Consider the following 20,184-nt stretch of genomic DNA (forward strand, 5'->3'; position numbering starts at 1 on the left):
TTTTGTTAAACTACTGTCAGTTTTTGGATTTAAAAAATGCTCTTATAATTATTTAAGAAAGGTGTTTTGATTAGAAGAAAAAATGTAAGGTTGCATGTATAAAATAAACATCTTTAAACAAGAATAGTTTGTTTTATTTAGACTTTTTAAGAGAATTTGTGTACAGAGGAATAATGAGATTTTTTTTATTTAAAGAGAAATACCATGAGATCATTCTCAATGATACTAAAATGTCAACATTAGCCTCAACTAGTTCTTAACATTAAAGTTAAAAATGATTTGTGGTTTCTCAGGAACTATTATTTAAAAATTATAGGAAAGAGTATTCAAGAATATTATTATTAGATAGGATGAATGACATTCACATGCTGATCAGCAAACAATTAATCAAAAAATTACATTACTTAACACACCATAAGGTTACAACTGTCAATGGGATAGATTCCCTACTCCTGTTACTTTCTATATCTAACTCCCTAGTTAATTATTTATGCATTATGGCTTAGCATACATGGATATTACATACTTATAATACCTAGATCTTTTGGAGGAAACAAAAACAACAATAATTACAATCCACATTCTATAGGGTTAAGCCCAACATTATCACCATATGACAAATTGTTCAATTATGACATCAAGGTTTGCCTTATACTTGAAAGAAGGACTGCTTGTAAGATAAGCAGTAAGTTGTTATTAAAATACAAATTACACAGCTCCTGTATAACAGTGATAATAAGTGATATGTAAGGTAATGATAATTGTTTACAAACAAAGGTCTACATCTGAAACAAACAAATAAAACTATAATGATTATACTCACATCACACCTTAACCCTATCACTGTAGCTAAAACATAAAACATATTTCCCAGTGCTCCCACCCCTCACACTGTAGCTGTGACAATGTTTCCCAATGTCATTCAAAATTGATGCATGTGGTATGAGAGTGAAATGAACTGGAAAGTATTTATTGATGACTAGTATTTACATATGGTTTTCCTCAGTGTTTCCATTCAGCCCTTCGATAACCAACAAGATGCCTAAGCAGAATGAACAACAACATGCCAACTGTGACTGCATCACTATAGTAGCAGGAAGTAACCTAATTATTACGTTAATATATACTTGACTCAGATACCATAGAAGACAGTGAGAGTCAAGTGATGTTCAAATGTGTCATCAGACAATGAAACAAGATAATGCTAGCTTTCCACCTAGTGATGATAGTCAAGATGATGAACCTGGAACCAGTAGAAGAAAGCATAAAGTGTCAACAAAGGAAAACATGTCCCAGACACAGCATGATGGTGTGGGAGTGCTGGAAAATGTACATCCCAGCCACAGTGGGAGTTCTGCTGTGTATTACTGTTAGTTAAAGAAAAGCCTAAATGTATGTAATTTATCTTTATTAGATCTAGTTAAGAGTATTTTTCACAATGAAAATATCTAAACCAGGAATGTCTTGATGTTGTCTGGTTCATTGAATAATATGCTGTCAGAAAATGCTAGTGTCTTTTTCGCTCATTAAACATAATGCCCACCCTGTTCACCCCATTAAATGACATTCACAAAAATAGTTTTAGCCATTTTTAACATCCTTAGGGCAAATTTGTTAACTTCATTTGAAAAAGACAAACAAAAATTATTATTTTTGTCAAGTTCAATAACAGAGCTGTATTACTGGTGAAACTGCAGCTTCATTAAATATTGGGATTATTTATTATTAACAGATTGCATTCAACTAATTACTCATACTCACAAAGCAGTTGAAAACAGTTATGATGCTAAAAGTCAGGTTTGATTCACCACATGTGGGCAAACTCCACATAGCTCATTATATAGTTTTAAGCTTAGAAACAAACATATTAACATTATTTCAATTAGTTGAAAATCTGAAATAATTCAAATATTTAATTTGATTATTTTTGTGACATATGCAACTAACTGATTAAGGTGAATAAATTTGAATTAGTCAAAAGTAACTAAAAATCTAATGGCAATATTTCAGTTGCTAGACAGTATGAATATATAGTGATGATAATGAGCACTATTTTTCATTAATTATTTTTGTAACATTAATTGATTTGATCATAACTTTTATTTATTACATGACACTAATCAATGTGATATATTCTCACAAGTAATCATTTATATTGATTAATCCATTGTCTTACCTTATTGATAAACCTTTCTACAAGTTGTACCCAATAATTTTAGTACGTATAAACCATTATTTAAGCTTACTGTCTTTTAATCATATATAAAATATCTTGCATCATGTATTATATATTCATTATTCAAAAAATTGGTGTAAATAAGTCACACTTTTAAGGAACAAATAATAAGTCAATGGGTTAATTGAATTAATCAAACTTCTCTATTTAAGATGATGATACTGACTCTTCAAGACTTGATATTAGTTACAAAGGATTAGCTTCTCACATTCACTTTTCTGGATGGTATCCATTTTTTATAACTTTCCTATACTTAGGTACAGCCATTTAAAATCAAGGATTATACTTTTCTCTGCATGAGTCTGTAATAGTCTTATAATTTTCTTACACTAGTAGTGGATTTAGATATTTCTATGACCTACTATAAAATGCTGTAGCATTACACAGATCTTTTACCTGGAATTGGAAGAGAAAATGTATTTTGTTTAGCATAGTAATTTTCAAAAAATGCACAATGGATATTAATTAAATGGATTCATTTTTCCATACACTTCAAGTTATGTGTTTAGTATTTGATACTGTTTTATTGGGCTACTGCCTCATAAATCTGTGGTTTGATATATTTGTATTGACTGATTATTTAATTCAATGAGTAAAGTTATCATTATTAATATTAATTCAATGAGTAAAGTTATCATTATTAATAAAGACACTGCAGCTCACAAGAATTTTGATATAGAATATTATTCCTAAGTATACTGATTTTAGATTATTAAAATCTGAGATAAAGAGCATCCAATTATAAGCAACTTGTACCATGAAGTGTAATTACTTGTAATGAAACCGTTTTCACTTCTCACCTCTCTGAGCCTAACTGGGTAGTTGGCCTTTGGAACAAGATTCTTTCTGATGTGGTGAAAGTGACACATTTAAATGAGTTAAAGGAAAGGCTTGATAAGTATTTGATTTATTAGAGCTGATTCTGAGGTGTTTATATATATAGTTCAGGTCAGTAGTTGGTAGAGCACAGATAGACTAACAGGTCTCTTGCCGTAAAATGTCATATTACTACTACTAATGATGAAATACTCATCGCATATCTATGTGTACTATTAAATAATGTTTATAATGACTTTTATGAATTTCTAAAACGAAATATATAATTTACTGATATACTAAAACTATACGAAAAAATGACATGTGAAAGGTTTGAAAAGGCAAGGAAGGCTCTATAGCAGTTAAGACTGTTTTCTAACAATGTGATTAGGTTATGAAACAAGTTCTTATCAGTCTAATGAAGACCAGCAATTTATAAGTTTAGAATCATAAGTGATGATTTCCTGAAAAATAAAGATGTTTAACTTTTACTTTTTCCTATAGATGGTTGACTTGTATTTGTGTTTCCTTATAGCTAAGCCACTTGGGCTATCTGCTGAGCCCACCGAGGGGAATCGAACCCTTGATTTTTGCGTTGTAAATTCGGAGACACACCGCTGTACTGGCGGGGGGTGCTAGATGGTTGACAAAGCAACCTTGAAGAACAAATTGTCCTTTAAGTTAAATATTATATGCTAAATTTATGGTCCAAGCTCAAACATGAAATACATCAGATGTTTTTGCTGAATAAAGCAAATATTAGTACTTTATACTCAACCTAAAGTTAATATACTGGTACTAGCAGTAATACCACTTCAAAACTACTAGTAGGAGTATAAACTAACTAAAGGTAGCATTAATCTTGCGGAATACCGATGCGGCGATATGTATTTTACCGACATGTTAAATTACTACCTTCTTTCCTACCATTCTTACGCTTTAGAAGACAACGCATATTACCATTCCAATTTCCAGGCTGAACCAAAGCCGATAAACCAATAAGATATAAGCAATTGATAATTCACTTCAAGAGTTAATGCTTTGAAAGAATCTCCGCCATAAATTTTGATTCAGAAGGGTAAGATGGAATTAAAATACCAACTTACAGTTTCATGTGTTGAACATATATAACCACACAAATGATAAACACAGAGAAACGTTATTCTCGTATTTCTTCTAGTCAAAGCTACAAACTTAAAAACTAAAACAAAATCTTGGCCTCGGTATATTAGTTTTATAAATTAAATTGTTAACTATATGTTTAATGTAATACTATAATAGTATCAATGTTAATAACTTAAAGAACATGTTGAAATATAATTCAAAATGATTATATATATACACACGATACACCCACATCATTTATTATTTGATAATTATATCATATATTTCCATGCTTTCACATTTTAAATTCATCCTCAGCGAAACTACAAACTTTACATAGATACATGCAAGCAATGCGACGTTATATAATTTAAAGGGCTCAGCTATTACGTTGTAAAATAATTTTAGTTATTGTTCGAATCCTCGTCGCCCCAAACATGCTCGTCCTTTTAGCCGTATGATCGTAAAACGTAACGGTCAATTCCACTATTCGTTAGTAAAAGAGTAGCCCAAGAGTTGGCGGTAGGTGGTGGTGACTAGCTATCTTCCCTCTAGCTTTACACTGTAAAATTAGGGATGGCAAGCGCAGATAACCCTCGTGTGTCTTTGCGCGAAATTCACAAACTAAATTAGAATGACATCAAATTAATATTTTTAACAAATTTACTGCTTGTGTTATGTATTATAATTTATCTCGAACAAGTCTCCGATTTCTTATGTTACGTATTACGTTTTCAAATAGTTGGAGATTTAATTTGTATTTAAAAGTTAATTGAATGTTAATATGTATCAAATTTATCATATTTGCCAACAAGATTGATACCTAATTTTCTTTCTTAACACAAATGCGGCCCGGCATTAAATACAATATATTCTTGTAAAAGATATACCTTAATTGTCTACTTTCATGTTGTTTTTATTTAATTACTATGTGACATTCCAATTACTTACTCCCAGTGGTCCAGCTGTAAACCCGAAATCTTGTAATGCTAAAAACGTCGATTGTTATCGACGATTGTGGGTACAATACAGATAGCCCATTCTGAGGCTTTGTGTTTAACTACCAACAAACAAGGCCCGGCATGGCTATGTGGGCTTAGGCGTTCGACTTGTGATCTGAGGGTCGCGGACTCGAATCCCCCGTCACATCAAAAATGCTCACCCTTTCAGCCGTGGGGGTGTATAAGTGACGGTCAATCCAATTATTCTTTGGTGAAAAAGTAGCCCAAGAGTTGTCGTGTGATGATAACTAGTTGCCTTCCCTCTGGTGTTACACTGCTAAATTGGGGACGGCTAGCGCAGATAACCCTCGAGTAGCTTTGTGCGAGATTCAAAACAAACAAACACAAATGCATTGTAATATACAAACAACAATTTATATGCAAGAGTTTTACAAACTATACCAAGTCTTCTATCTGGTCTGGAACTGAATATGTTATCGATGGTTCAGGTACGCAACTAGTGAATTAATTCTGAATTAATATTGTTGCACTTCGCGCTAGCTAGCTGTTTATTCTTTACTGGCTTCACACGGCTTTCAAGATGATTTTTTACCGACAAAGACATTTGATGTCTATGCATAAATACTAATGTCTAAAGTTAAATAATTGAATTTAGACAGTTTGTAATGTTAAAAATCTATAATCTTTCCGGGTCAAATATCTGTAGTTTTCTGATTAATAAGCGCTTACCACAATTATAGCTTCCAAGACTAACATTATACTGGTTGTAGCAACCAAACATAATATCATTGTCTCTTGGCGCGTCTGTCAATGTGTTTTAAGGCGAGATTCTCGAACGTTCAACAATATTCGAAAGCACGCTAGTGTTTTTGTTAACTAAATAATCTTCTACAAATTTAGAGAACAAGCGGAACTTTCGCAATACACATCCAACAATATATGTCACATGTATCAAACTGAAACAAACATAGATTTCAAAATAATATTAAATCCATTACAGTTAAAATGCCTCACAGTGGCGCAGTAGTACGTCTGCGGATTTACAACGCTATAAAGGTATTAAAATATATGTATAATAGTAAATCCGTTACATTCATAATTTTGTCAAATGTCTTGTTGACACTTAGGTGACCTCCAATGGGAAGCTCATGAGCAATTTTTAATATTTCAAAACGATATGTTTTGAGTACAACAATTTAATAAACTACAGACCAATCCTCTTAAGATAACACATTTAATGATCTCCATTTTCTCATGAAAACACCATTTTGAAAATGTAAGCATCAGAAACTTTGAAAATACTTGATAAACTATTTGAAGATATGCTAGTGCTTTTGTAAAACATATATTGTTGATTCCTACGCTCGAAAATCTTCTACAAATTTAGAGAATAAGCAGGACTTACGCAATACACATTTAACCATATACGTTACATGCATTAAACTGAAACAAACATAGATTTTAAAATAATATTAAATCCATTACAGTTAAAATGCCTCACAGTGGCGCAGTAGTACGTCTGCGGATTTAGAACGTTATAATTCGGGTTTCGATACCCGTAGTGGCAGAGCACAGATAGCCTATGACATAGCTTTGTTCCTAATTTCAAACAAATAAATACAACTGGAATAACAAAATGTCAAAATAAAAAATATTACTGATACCAGAAATAAACGACTTTATTTCATACCAAAATGCTGTTTTTACTTGATTAAACACTCAAAATTTAGTTTTACAGCTTCTTTAAGAGCATTCACTAACATTGAATCGAAATTAGCAGCACAAAACTAAATTTTTTATTGTGGTGTCACCATTTTCAAGCTTTAATCTTGTGTTTGCATAAATACTTTTATCTTTGGTCTCACTTTAAATTAAATTATGTCGAATAAACGAGGATTATAAAGATAAAATATTTTATTGCTATGCTGAGAAATCTTAATTTTTTGAATACTTCTCATTATTGATTTGCTTTTAATTTCACTAATATTTTATTTTTCAGGTTGTAACGTAGCGACGAAATTTTCTAATTAACTTTAAACGATCTATTGTTGAATTGAATTCAACTGAAATACATTTGTGTGGTTTAACCATTTACTAAATTTTGTTTATTTGTTTTGGATTTCGCACAAAGCTACTCAAAGGCTATCTGCGTTAGCCGTCCCTAATTTAGCAGTGTAAGACTAGAAGGAAGGCAGCTAGTCATCACCACCCACCGCCACTCTTGAGCTACTTTTTTACCGACGAATAGTGGATTGGCCGTGGCATTATAACGCCCCACGGCTGAAAGGGCGAGCATGTTTAGTGGGACTGGGATTCGAACCAGAGACCCTCGGATTACGAGTCGAATGCCTTAACCCACCTGGTCATGCCGAGCTCATTTACTAAATATCTTTACGTGGTTTTAATTAAATAAATATAGATCATAGAGGGCATTCGTGAATTATGTTAATTGCACGTTGAAAAATTGATGAGTTATATGTTATCATTATTTAAGACTTGAAGTTTCAAAAATAAAGTTGATATGTATATTTTTTATATATATTATACCTAAGAAGTTAGCTGGGTGATTTTGTTTATCAACTAGGACTTTTTTTTTTTTTTTTGGTGGATACAAATAAGTTGTCTAGAAAGCTATTAAATTGCTTTAATTGAATGGTAATATAGCTGCGTAAGCTTATGTAAAATTAAGTGTTCACACAACTATACTTTTGAGTCTGAGATAAAGCCTTTGTTAAATAATATTTGACGTTTTGAATAATTTTAGTTACTACTAGTATTACGAAAAATGAATAATGAAAATTGAGTATACAAATGTGCGTGTATAATTTTGAACATAAACAATAAGCAGTAATTAAATCGAATGTGATTCGTGAAATTGGTGTGAACAAAGTAATATAAGAGTTGAAGTAAACGTAAAATTTTTCAAATTTTACTGTTAGTGCAAAGTATATATTTGTATAGAGCAATTCCATAATGAACTCTTATATCCAATGCAACTAAGTGTTGGGAGATTTTAAAACCATGATTTTGAATCATGCTATAACTTCTAAACTCAAATTTTTTACTCTTATAGTAAGAAAGCGATTTTTAATTATAAACTTTTAATAGAAAAGGGATTCTTGTTTTTAAACAGATCTGTTCATGAAAGTTTCATGCTTTGTTCGCATGAAGATGGCCTGAGAAGGTTGAAACATTCTGTACTTTATTTTAAAGTTTTAATATCCATACCAGCCATCTTGAGAATACATTTTTATTTTAGGTGGGTTTCTTGTCATTATGAAAGTTTCACGCTGTGAAATTACATCATTTGTGATAAATTTTAAACATGTATACACTTGATTTTTTGTTAGAGACTTAGGAAGAGAATACACCAAACTGAATCTACAGTTTAGTTAAACTGAGTTATAAGTTATGTAACTAAGTGTGCTAACTTTTTCTAGCTAGAGCAAGTTTAATATGAGTATGTTTGTATTGTGAAATTCAAATAAACTTTCCCTAGTGGTAATGTACAAATATTAATGTTGCAAAAGATTAAACAAATTAGCTACAAAAGATGTAATCTTATTGTCTAATTGCTGAATAAAAATCCTACCTTGGGCTTAGATAAGTTAATTCATAGAGATGTAGTTAAAGCAAGTTATTGCTGATTGTTACTTGATATTGTTATTCTGGTTTATTTTTACAATATTGTTTTTTTTTTAAATTAAACTTAGTTCATTTTCTGTTTTTTTTTATAATTCATTTTTTATGGATCTTAATAATACTGATATTTATGTGGTATTGTTTATTAATATTTGTATCAAGGACTGGCCATGCATATATTTGTTAATTTTCTTTTAAATGATTTGAACAATTGTAACACAAATTATGTTTTATTTTGGATTTCTGTGGTTGTTAAATGTTAAGTAAATTATTTTTTTGATTGATCCTGGTTGTACCAGCATTTTGTTTTAATCCATTACAATGAGTTTAAAGTAAAAAGAAATATTAAAAACAATTTGTAATTGTGTAAAAGATGCAAAGTTTTGGCTTAAACTTGGCAGCTTCAGTTTGCAGTATGTTTAAACATTTATTGATAAATGCTCATTAATATCGGATTCATGTAAAAAGTTATTGCAACATATACCTTTGGTATTGGTATAACATGTTATTTACATAGTAATCAAACAAAATAATTATCATATTTCTGGCAACTTGGTTCCAGAATGTATGGTGAGAAAGCTTGTTATGTCAAAGAAAAGTTTATTAAAAAGAAAATAACTTTTTGTTCAGCTTATTTGTAAGGCTGTGATTTTCCGAAAATCCCATGACTCACTATCTATTAAGTAAACTAGTTGTATTTTCATATTTAAGCAGAATTTAAACCCATAAGTTTTACACTTTTCACACAAATTTATGAACATTAATTTATTTATGATATATTTTAAATATTGTTACCTCAATTGTATTGATAAATAGCAGGCTCTATTACTATTACTTGTAAGATTATTTATTAATAACCCATTATTAGTAATATTCAATTTAATATGGATATTATATTTTAATATTTTCTCCTCTCTTTGTGACAGCATTACTAATTTATTTGTATAGGGACTTATGAGGGCTAACTTCATTAGCTATGTGTCAGTGCCTATTAAATTTAGTAAATGAATTATATTTAATGTTCTTCCAATAGTTTTTCTTAGTGCCAAAAATAAGATTATTTTAACCAAAAACAATCTAAAAGCTGTTTAAATACTTTGTATGGGTGGCATTTTGCTTGCTAGCTTGGATGGTAGTATTCTGTAATATTAATGAGAGTCAATGTGTATTTTACAGGTAGTGGTGTTCACTGCAGCAATTATGCATCAAAATAAGATTCTACAAATGTTACTTCATTATCGGTACCAGAATTTGCGATATTTTTATTCTCTACCAGCAACAATGAAAGTATGGCAGACACACAAATATGGAGGGCCTGAGGATTTGGTATTTTCTGACACTGTCTGCGTGCCATTCATTTCCAAACCAAATGACTTGCTTGTACAAATACATGCTGCAAGTGTTAATCCAATAGATGTGAGAATGTTGGGTTAGTATAATGTCCCAACAGAAGTTTTTATAATTTTTTATTTAAGTATCCATCTTTTCATAGCCATAAGTTTTACAACTCAAATTATTTTGCATGTTGAATATTAATATTCACTCACAATAATAATTTCATACTTAATACAAATGACTTAAACAACACAAGGAGCTTTAATATAAATTTCACCATTAGACAGTAAAACAAAATTTTCATGGCATATAATCACAATTTTTTTTAACATGGAACCTTTGTTTTAACCCTTTTGCAATCTGTCAGAGGTGTAAGGTCATGTCATTACTTTTGTTGACTTGCACTCAAAATTTTATTGAACTACTATTTTAGGAATTTATGTCAATGAGTTTGAAATCAAATTGTATATTGTAATTTGAAATTGATTACTATATAAGAGAGAGAATTTCTTAATTTAAAAGTGAATATTCAAAGAACACACCTAAAGATATAGATATAGTGAGTTACGTGGTGTGTTGAATGTAGCACTTTAAAATTAGATGTTTGTGATGTCAAAATACTAAGTCTATAGTTTTGTACAAATTATGAATTCAAATTACTAATATTGACAAACTAGAATTTAAGTAAGAACCTTGTATGTTTTTATTTTGCTGAGATGGGGTTTATGTACTAAATCAGGTATACTTGCCCCATTCAACACTTTTGTTCTTTGAAATTGTCCCTTATGTACTCTTACTTCAGTATATAACATGTGAATAACCAATCGACATCTTAGAATGTCCCAGGAATGGTTTTTTCACCCATATTAATCTGTGAAAAGGTGACCATGTATTCTTTCAAACCAAGATTTCGTGAAGGGAGGTTGTGTCTTTAGTCTGATCAAAGTTTCATATTTTTTAAAATCTGAATACATCTTAGTTACTAAGCTTAATAAATTATAGAGGAATTTTATGGTATCAGTATAGTTATTTATGACTTTTGGTTATTCAACTGCATACACACACACACAAAACCTAAAAAACATTTCTGTCTCATATCTCCCATGTGCGAAATTTTAAAAGGCATAGCAACCTATGCCCAACAGCAACTGAGTTCAAAAGTCATAGTGAGAGGAGATTTTATAAATTATATAAAATTCTTCTTCTAAATGAACTTGTAATTCATTTGGAAAATGTTTACTTTGAGAAAAAGCATATTCATTTGTATATAGATGGCAATGTCTTCACAGGTTTATTTTCAGTAGTTTTTAAGAACATTAGGGATAACTTCATGGTAAGTATATGCACCACATTGATTGAACAAAGATTTTAACTAGTATGCATTATTTTTTGGTATTTCTTGTTTTTGGTACCTTTGTACATTTCTTCTCATATGGACAACTAACTGTGATATTTTTTGCAGTATCATAACTCAGTATTTCAAGTTAAATAAATTATTGTGTCAGAATTATTGAATGGTGTAAACATAATGTTCTGAAAAGGTGCTTACCTACTGTCACAAGATTAGCTATTCCTATTTGATGCTACCCTCAATTTTTGAATTTTTTTGCTAATGCATGCCACAAACCTTACACTCCCCCCTGTTGAAATTGGAAGATTCCAAAATGTTTTTCTTCCAAATCATTGTATGCCAGTTATTAACCAATAGGAGCAGGACATGTTCACTTTATGCATATGGCTCCTTCTACACTCCCTACATGTTTGGTAGCATTCAAGTGCAGATATCTTTCTTGTGTTCTAGTTTGGGCTTGAAGTGGTTTTCCTTTATTTTGCTTTCACTTTATGTTGTTTAATTGAAAGCATTTCTTTACACATTTTGTCACCAAAATTTTAAGTTGTTTCACAGATTTCAAGCATGCATTCTCAAGTTCACATTACTTCTTCGAGTCTGTCTCTTTTATCTGTAACCATGCTTCATACCATAGGTTTTGGCAACCCAATGGGGAAGTTATCAGCCTTTGTTTGCTTGGAGTTTGAGCATTCTGTGGACATCCTTTGTTTTTTTGCCTGTTTTTTTTTTTTTTACCTAGCATAGTTAACCAGGATCTTGACAGCTTTCCTAACTCTCCCTGGTGTACAGCATGCCTTTCCTACCCTGCTTGTGGCTTCTGTTTGACCTTACTTGGTTTCTTAGAGCTGTATTTCTCAGGTATATGATGTTTTTTGATTGCTCTTTAATTTTATGGCTGTTGTCCTTCCCTCATTTTTTGGTTCACACTTTTTTTCTTTCCTTTGGGGAAACCACATTAGTTTCCCCTTGTCTTTCACAGACTCTGGACCAGTCCATTTTCACTCACTGGCAGACAGACTTCTCTTAACAAGGCAACGTGTATTTGGCTCATTTTACTTGTTTTTGGGACTTATTTTGGATTGGCTCATTTTACCTGTTTTTGGGACTTATTCCAAAATTTTTGTTTGGCTATCTTGTTCACTGATTTACTGTCTTTAATTTCTTGTGTTGGTTATTGCAGTTCTTCTTATTTGTCATTTTCCTGTTTGAGGCTCATATAGCATCACAGAAGAATTTCCAAGGAGCATATTTTTCATCAGTACTTTCCTACTCATCTACCTGTCATTTTTTGGCTCTGACCTTGCAACTATGGTTTCTTTGTTGATAAGACATTTTGGGTCGTGATGTTATATAGTTATTACGTTTCCAGAGCCCTTGGTGTTTAGGATCTATTCAGTCCCACAATTTTCCACCCTTTCTTTTCTGGTGACATGTTTGTCCCACCATTTTTTTGTTTACCAGACCTCTCCTTTTCTCTCTTTATTTTTCCTTCTTCCCTTTGCACCATAATTCATCATCTCAGTGGGAGCTCATTGGTTGCCTTTCTTCATCAATACAGCCATTATACATCTCATTGGGGTCTCAGTCTTTTGTCTTATGGCAAAGAGTATATCTGGTTCTGAAGTGGTATAGCTCTCCCCATTTTATCTCATGATCAGAGATATCTTTCAAACACTTTTAGGGTATTTATTTATCCCTTGCACTGGCCCCTTTTCCATTTCAGTGTGAGATTCTAGCTAATATTTTGAGTGGAGGTAAGTACCTTATCAAAAGTTATAATTTCCCTGCATTGAAAATCTGTTTCTTCTAGATACTTACCTCTTCTCACACTTCCCATAATTATACCTTATCAAAAGTTATAATTTCCTGCATTGAAAATCTGTTTCTTCTAGATACTTACCTCTTCTCACACTTCCCATAATTATACCTTATCAAAAGTTATAATTTCTCTGCACTGAAAATCTATTTCTTATAGACACTTACCTCCTCTCACACTTCCCATCCTTCCTCCACACTACTGCTGGTACTTGCACCCACTGCTAAACTTCAAAGTAAGAATTTGGTATGGAGTCAGATGTGTCACATGAGCATGTCATGCTCCTGCTGGTTAACAACTGATGTATGATGATTTGCATGAGAAATGTGTTGTAGTCTTCCAATTCCAACTGGTGATGGGAGAAGTGTAAGTTTAGTGGCATCATTAGTAAAAATGTTTACAGTTAAAGGGTGGCACTGAACAAGAATAGGTAATCTAGGGTAAGTAGCTATTAGAAATAAATTTTAGTGCTGAAAGGTTATAACTTTTATCATTTTCAAATAGAATATTTCAATTTAAAAGAAGAAAATATGGCAAAGAAAGATGAAATTAATCTGGTTATATTAAAAAAATGAACTAAATATGTGATATACACTTATTTTTAATAGTTATTTGATTATACATAGTACTAGTGTTGATATATTATTTTGAGTTTATCTTTAGTTGGTTTTAATAATTTTAAATATTACATGTACCAGGTAGAGTGAATTGTACTTATTGGTTTTTTTACATGTGTTTTGTAGAATCTTCCATAATCATATCTGTGTAAGATATCTAGCCTCGGGAGAAGTAATAACTAAAAAAATTAATTAATTTGGAGTATTCGTTTTGAATATTTCTGTTCATATGTTTGTCTACTTTGTTAAAATGTATTTACACTATATAACAGGTGGTTATGGATCAGTAGCAATTGGAACATTGAAAAGACTCTGTGAATTCCCACAAGATCCTGCAGAGTTTCCACTTACCTTTGGAAGAGACTTCTCTGGTGTAGTTATAGATACAGGCCATTCAGTTAAAAATTTCAAACCTGGAGATGAGGTTTGTATTCACAAAGCCTGAATTTAGGACTTAATTAGTTTTATATTCACTGTTGATTTATAACCAGTTCTTTTGGAATCTAATTTAGCAACTAACATTTTTATGGGTTATGTTACCAAAGATTTATTGGAAGATAAATTTAAGATCTAAAGAAATAAACATGCTAGTTTAAATTCTGTATATATGTTAAATTTCATAAGAATGCTCTAGAATGCAGAAGTTTTAATTTTTTAGCACAGTTTACTTTCTGATTTTAAGAGGTGTTAATTCAAAGTAATATTATTTGGTGAATAAAAAAAAATGCTTTTAAAGTACACAGATCAGCACTACATTTAACATTAGTTCTAACATTAGCTAATTAGCTTTGATACTTTTCATTTAGAAGTTACATACCAAGCATTTGTTTACAATATGACACTAAATTTACAATACCTCATCACTTCTTACGTGAGAGAAATAATGAGCCAGAAAAGTTCTTAGGAAAGGTTTGCTAGTCCATTCTTACATGTTACAATAGTTGTATTTGTAGTTTGCCCTAAGGAATCTGAAATAAAGATTTATAAGTAAAATTCTATTTTTCAGTCAACTTATTATTGCCCTTCTAGATTTTTGAATCGACATTCTAAAAAATTTGGCAATTTCATTGGGAAGCTTTTCTACTGATGGATATTTTAGCCACTAAGTATGACTGGTAACTGCAATTTTATGATCCTGAATCAACATTCTAAGGCTAACATTTTGATGGGAAGGTTTTACTAGTGGATATTTTTGCCACAAAGTATGACTTGTGACTACAATTCCAAGACAATAACAACAACTCAACTATGTATTAAGAAATGCTATCTTTCTAAAGCATCTGCCTGTGAGATTTGTATGTCACTAACCTTGAGTTAACTTCCACCTACATTCATGTGTTTAGTGAGAACTGCATTGGTGCATGATAATGTTATCGTATGGCAAAAGCCTTTTATCAGTAGGTAAGTGGTACAATCTCCATCTGCAGTGAATTTCCCTATGCACTTGCACTCATTATAATGTTGTTCTTTTCATCAGCATTGTAAGACACAGATATATTCAAATTTTGTCTGGCTTCAAGTTACTGAGATTTGCATTCATTAATGAAACTTTGATGTTTATTATACTTTGGCTTTTGTTTTCATTGTTTTACTTTTTTATAGTAATAGTGTCTTTGACATTGTCCTGTACAAGCAAATGTATTATACAAGTTCTACCTTTACTATGGTATTGGGGGGATTGTTGACTAAGGAAGATGTCACATGCATTATGCAGGTGTTGTGGAATCCATTATGCATGCTAGATCTTCTGTTTCCATCTATTCTTCCAATGTTCCTTCCTCTCATCTTGAGTGTGAACAAGAGGAAGATGAATTTGATCAACTTTTCTCCTGTATTTGCATTGGGTATTTCCCTACTGGTCAAGAAAAGTCATCAGCTTTTCAAACTGTTTCAGGAGTTAATTTCTCAGGTGTGCTTCTTTCTTTTTCTTTTGTCCATGTTTTATGATTCTTTACTCCATAACCCTCATCCTCAAGGTTAATCAAGTCTTTCCTCACTCACTTGACTCCTTCTGTTAACAACTTTGTAACTATTACTATATGTCTCATCCTTTTTGCCTTTCTGATTCTTATATACTAGCTATGAGTCATTCTTCCTTTTTCCTTCTTGGTTCTCAATCTTTGGAAAATCTGTTGCCTACTTGGGGAGTAGACCCCCATTTACTGTTTTGCTCTCAAATTATCAGTTTTCAGTCTTCATCTCTTTCTCATTACCATTCTTTGTTATCCTGGGCCGTATGTCTGAGGTGCTTTATTATACCCCAGAAGAATTTTCAGGGGGAAACTTATTCCCTCCATTTTATCATGCCACTTCTTCCTCCCTGTCCCTGCTTACTTGATCTCTCTGCTGTTGGGACTTGTTAGGTAGGGATACACTTTAATAACATATGCCTACCTGCTTCCTATACATATGATCTGTGTCAGACTTCATTTCATTACTCTGACATGTTTGGTGATGTTCCTGGCCCATTGGAGACCTAGCACCAGACCTCATTATATTTTCTGGTTTCTTGCCTCTTACATTCTCATCCTTCAACTACTGTTCCTTGACTGCTTTTCTTTAACCTTAATGTTCTTGTTTTACCTTCCAAACCATCTTCCTTTTCATGTTCCCCCACTTCCTGCTGTTAGGTCCATCACACATCTCATTATTATTTTCCTGGTGGCTTAGAACTGTGGGCACCCATCTGTCTTGATTCACTGACCTTTGGTCACAGTCTTTACCAGGAACATGGTCCATCTCTCCACTTCTCTTTTCCACTCTCCTCTTTCACTTTCCTTTGATCCTATCTATCTTTAGTGTCTCAAGGAGGCAGCATCTGATCTTTTACCAAGCACACCACTGAAATTATATGACCCTTCTCCAGATGTTTACTCTTGTGTCATTTGGTGCAACAAGAAAACCTTTCCTCTCTCAATAATTTTCTGGTTGTTCCACATTTCTGGATGGAGAATTTATTTTCTCTCCAGTGGTCCTTTTCACTTTATATGTGGATGACCAAGGATAAAGTTGTAGATACCTTCCTCCAAATCTTGATTGTCATATTTTCCATGCATTTTCTGTGATTTGGTTCACCTATCATAATTGTGTATTGCAACTGGCATGATGTTAGCTCCTTAAGGTCTTCAATTGATCATGAGGACCCTTGCTTGCCACCTTCACATTCTGGGATTGAGATTCCACTTCTGAATGATGATTGGCATCTCTAGCCAATTCCCAAGAGATATTCTCTTACATCTCTCTTATACAGAAGGCTTTTGGTTTAGTACATCTGGGTATCTTCTTCAGCACCTGTCTCAACTGAGTTCAGTTTTTGCTTTCACTTGCAAGATTTGGAGGGTCTAGCCACCAAAATCTGTGCTTCTCCTTCTCATACTATACAAGAGATTCTTTCACCTTTGGTAACTCTGACTTCCCTGGAACTTGTTATTGTTGTAGGGAATATGCACAAGTACACCTCCTTCAGAGAACCTTGCAAGACGAGTGGATTCTTAGGATCCTTTATTCTTAGATTTCAACCTTCCTTCCTTCTCTACTTAATAAATTATGCAGCTGGACTGTGTCAATACTATCTCCATTGTTTCCTTACCATCTTCAGACTGGATCTCAATCTCTTTATTGATGCTTTCCTTTTAGGTTGGCATACTTCTCTGAGCATTGACTTCTGATGTGAGAATACAGTAGAAGAGCTCATTCTCTACCAATATGCTTGAACTTCTCACTGTTTATTGGGTATGTTCCAATATCTTGCTCTTGCTGTTGGATTAATTGGTCATGATTCACTCTGACAATTCCATGGTCATTTCTTACATAAAACATTAAGGGGGGAACCTATTCTAGGACCTTTTACTTTCATATATTGAATCTACTCTTCTAGTCTCGTTCACACCATATTCATCTTATTGCTTTCATGTGTCAAGAATTATGCACCCTGTAGTGAACAGCCTATCTTAACTGGACTGTGTTCTGCTCATGGAGTAATCTCTCCACCCCAAGGTGTTTTGTTGGGTTTGCTCTTTGTTGGACACATCTTTTATAGACTGTAGATATCATTGTTATCCCTTTTAACTTCAAGCTTCCTCTCTTCTGGTGTTTTGTTCCTCATCATTTGGCTTTGGCTGTCATTGGCCTCAGTCAGGGCTAGTTTCATCTTCATCTCCTCCCTTAGGTCCTCTTTCTTTGAGTCATCTGAAGAAGGCAGATACTTATGATTGGAAGTACAAACTTCCATTTGCTGAACATCTTTTGAACCATCCTTCCATTCCCATTTATACAGATTGTTTGAAATCAGGTGACTGTGGGTTCTGCCATGGTTTGTTGCAGTTTGGTGGTTGCACACAGATTTCCTTTTAAAGTTTCTGCATTTACTGCCAATATTGTATGCCATTTCTCTTGCCCTGGATCACATAGAAGGTACGCAGTACATGAATTGTTTAGCTCTATATTGGCCCTGGAATCACTTCATGTTAGTTCTTGCCCTGTTCTCATTGATATTCAAAACTGACTGGCCAATTTCTCTCTATCATCTACTTCTATTTAGTTTTTATGGATACCAGGCCATGTTAGTATTCGAGGGAATGTGCTTGATGACATCACAGCCAAGTCTGTCTACTCTGGTTCTGTTACAGCTGTGCCTATCCCATACATGGACTACAATCCTGTATTCAAGGCAGTTGACAGTTGATTTGGAGTAAACAACATGAAAACAAACGTTTCCAGATCAAACCTATAGCTCTTTGGCTGTCTTGCTTCTGTAAAGATCAGAATGAGGAAGTTGTTCTGGTTAAGCTACATATTAGTCACAGTTTTTTAAGCTCGTTGTTTTCTATTATCCAGGACTGCACCAATGTATGACACTCAGATCTCAATAGCCCACATTTTACTGTCATACTGTTATTATGAGTCTGAGCAATGGTGCCATTTTAAACATATTTTTACCATTGGTTCACCCTTGATGTTGGACAGTGTAATTGGCAATGGTGACACTGTCCATCTCAGTTGTGTTCTTTAAAGTTTTAAGGGCCATTGCTCTTTTTAACTCTTAAGTTTTTAATTCAAAAATTGGATGTTGTTTTGTTTTACCATGATTCCTTTTTATGTATCTTAATAATTTTACTTTTATTTTCAATTTTTTACCAGTTATTTGGCATAGATAGCCTAGTTGCTTTGTGCCAGTAAATGCTAAACAACAAACTCATGGGTCCTTGCCTCAATGCACAACACTTCTAGAAAGTTTTATGGGTGATATCCCTTTGGGGAGCTCCATTTGGTTTCTTCTTCTTCTTCAGTTGGCTTCCAAACTCACCCCCCTCCACTACTCAATATCCCTTTTTTGTTGCCTCAACCTGACACATCACTGTTTCATCAGAGGATATCATCCATTCATCTTCATATGTATGTTTGTCTGGTCCATCACCCATCAAGCTGGACTATCCAGTTATGTAGCCTTATTTTGTCACATTCCTATTGTTCTTCTACTTTGTTGATCTCTTATCATTAATTCATCCATTACTCCCTTCCTCCCAGCCATCCCACTGTGAGCCACATTTCCTCACTTGATTACTCAAACATGGTTTGTTAGTATCTACCATTTCTGGTCATCAGGCAATGTTATCTGTATCATTTGACCTCCAGTAAAAGACCTTTTCAGCTTTGGACCAATGGAGATCTTCCACTTCTCTTGGTTTCCTCAATGCAAATCTCTTACCCTTTTTTCTTTGAGTGGAGGATGGGAAATTTTTGCCATCTATCAGTTTCTAGCCATTAGGGTGATGGACAGAGGATCTTCAGTGGGACTCAGAACAATACAGTGAGACGTGGGGCTATGGTGACATAGACTGTGTAGTATGGGTCACCCTGTAGAAATGTAATGTGCCCTTCTCCTGCAGCCATAGCCTGTTCAGTTGATCAAGATGAACACAAATACTACAGTCTGATTGAGTCCCAACCACATTACACATATTGACTCACTGAGCAAAGTAGCAAGTGCTCAGATGGTCATGTTCTCATTCTACCTGTCCATGTGGCAGCTCATTTGCTTCTTTGTCTCTTTGCATTTTGAGCAAAGAGTATACCTGGGTCTAGATGAAATACAGTCTTCACAGGTGTGCCCCTGTGAAGTCTCTACCATTGTGTATCACACTTCATGTGCTCTTCCTTTGGCTACTTTGTAAAGAGAGCTCATCCAGGTTTTAAACATTTTACACTAGCTCATTCACCATTTCATTGTGGGATTTTAACATTTTTGTACTGTATCAACAAATGTATTACTAATAGATACTTATCTACATTTGGTACAAAATTTT

The 20,184-nt window shown here is 33.1% G+C and overlaps 1 protein-coding gene across 1 annotated transcript in view; it reads left to right on the plus strand.

Annotated features, from left to right (window-relative positions):
- Positions 1-7,742: 7,742 nt before the first annotated feature.
- Positions 7,743-20,184, plus strand: part of LOC143224068 (NAD(P)H oxidoreductase RTN4IP1, mitochondrial-like) — a 34,929-nt gene continuing 22,487 nt past the window's right edge. Inside the window, exons 1-3 of the mRNA XM_076452532.1 lie at positions 7,743-7,931; positions 9,937-10,189; positions 14,152-14,303. Coding sequence (XP_076308647.1) covers positions 7,911-7,931; positions 9,937-10,189; positions 14,152-14,303 — 426 coding nt within the window. The 5' untranslated portion in view covers positions 7,743-7,910. The remainder of the gene's footprint in view (positions 7,932-9,936; positions 10,190-14,151; positions 14,304-20,184) is intronic.

This window comes from Tachypleus tridentatus, chromosome 8 (genome assembly GCF_004210375.1).
Source record: "Tachypleus tridentatus isolate NWPU-2018 chromosome 8, ASM421037v1, whole genome shotgun sequence".
NCBI lineage: Eukaryota > Metazoa > Arthropoda > Merostomata > Xiphosura > Limulidae > Tachypleus > Tachypleus tridentatus.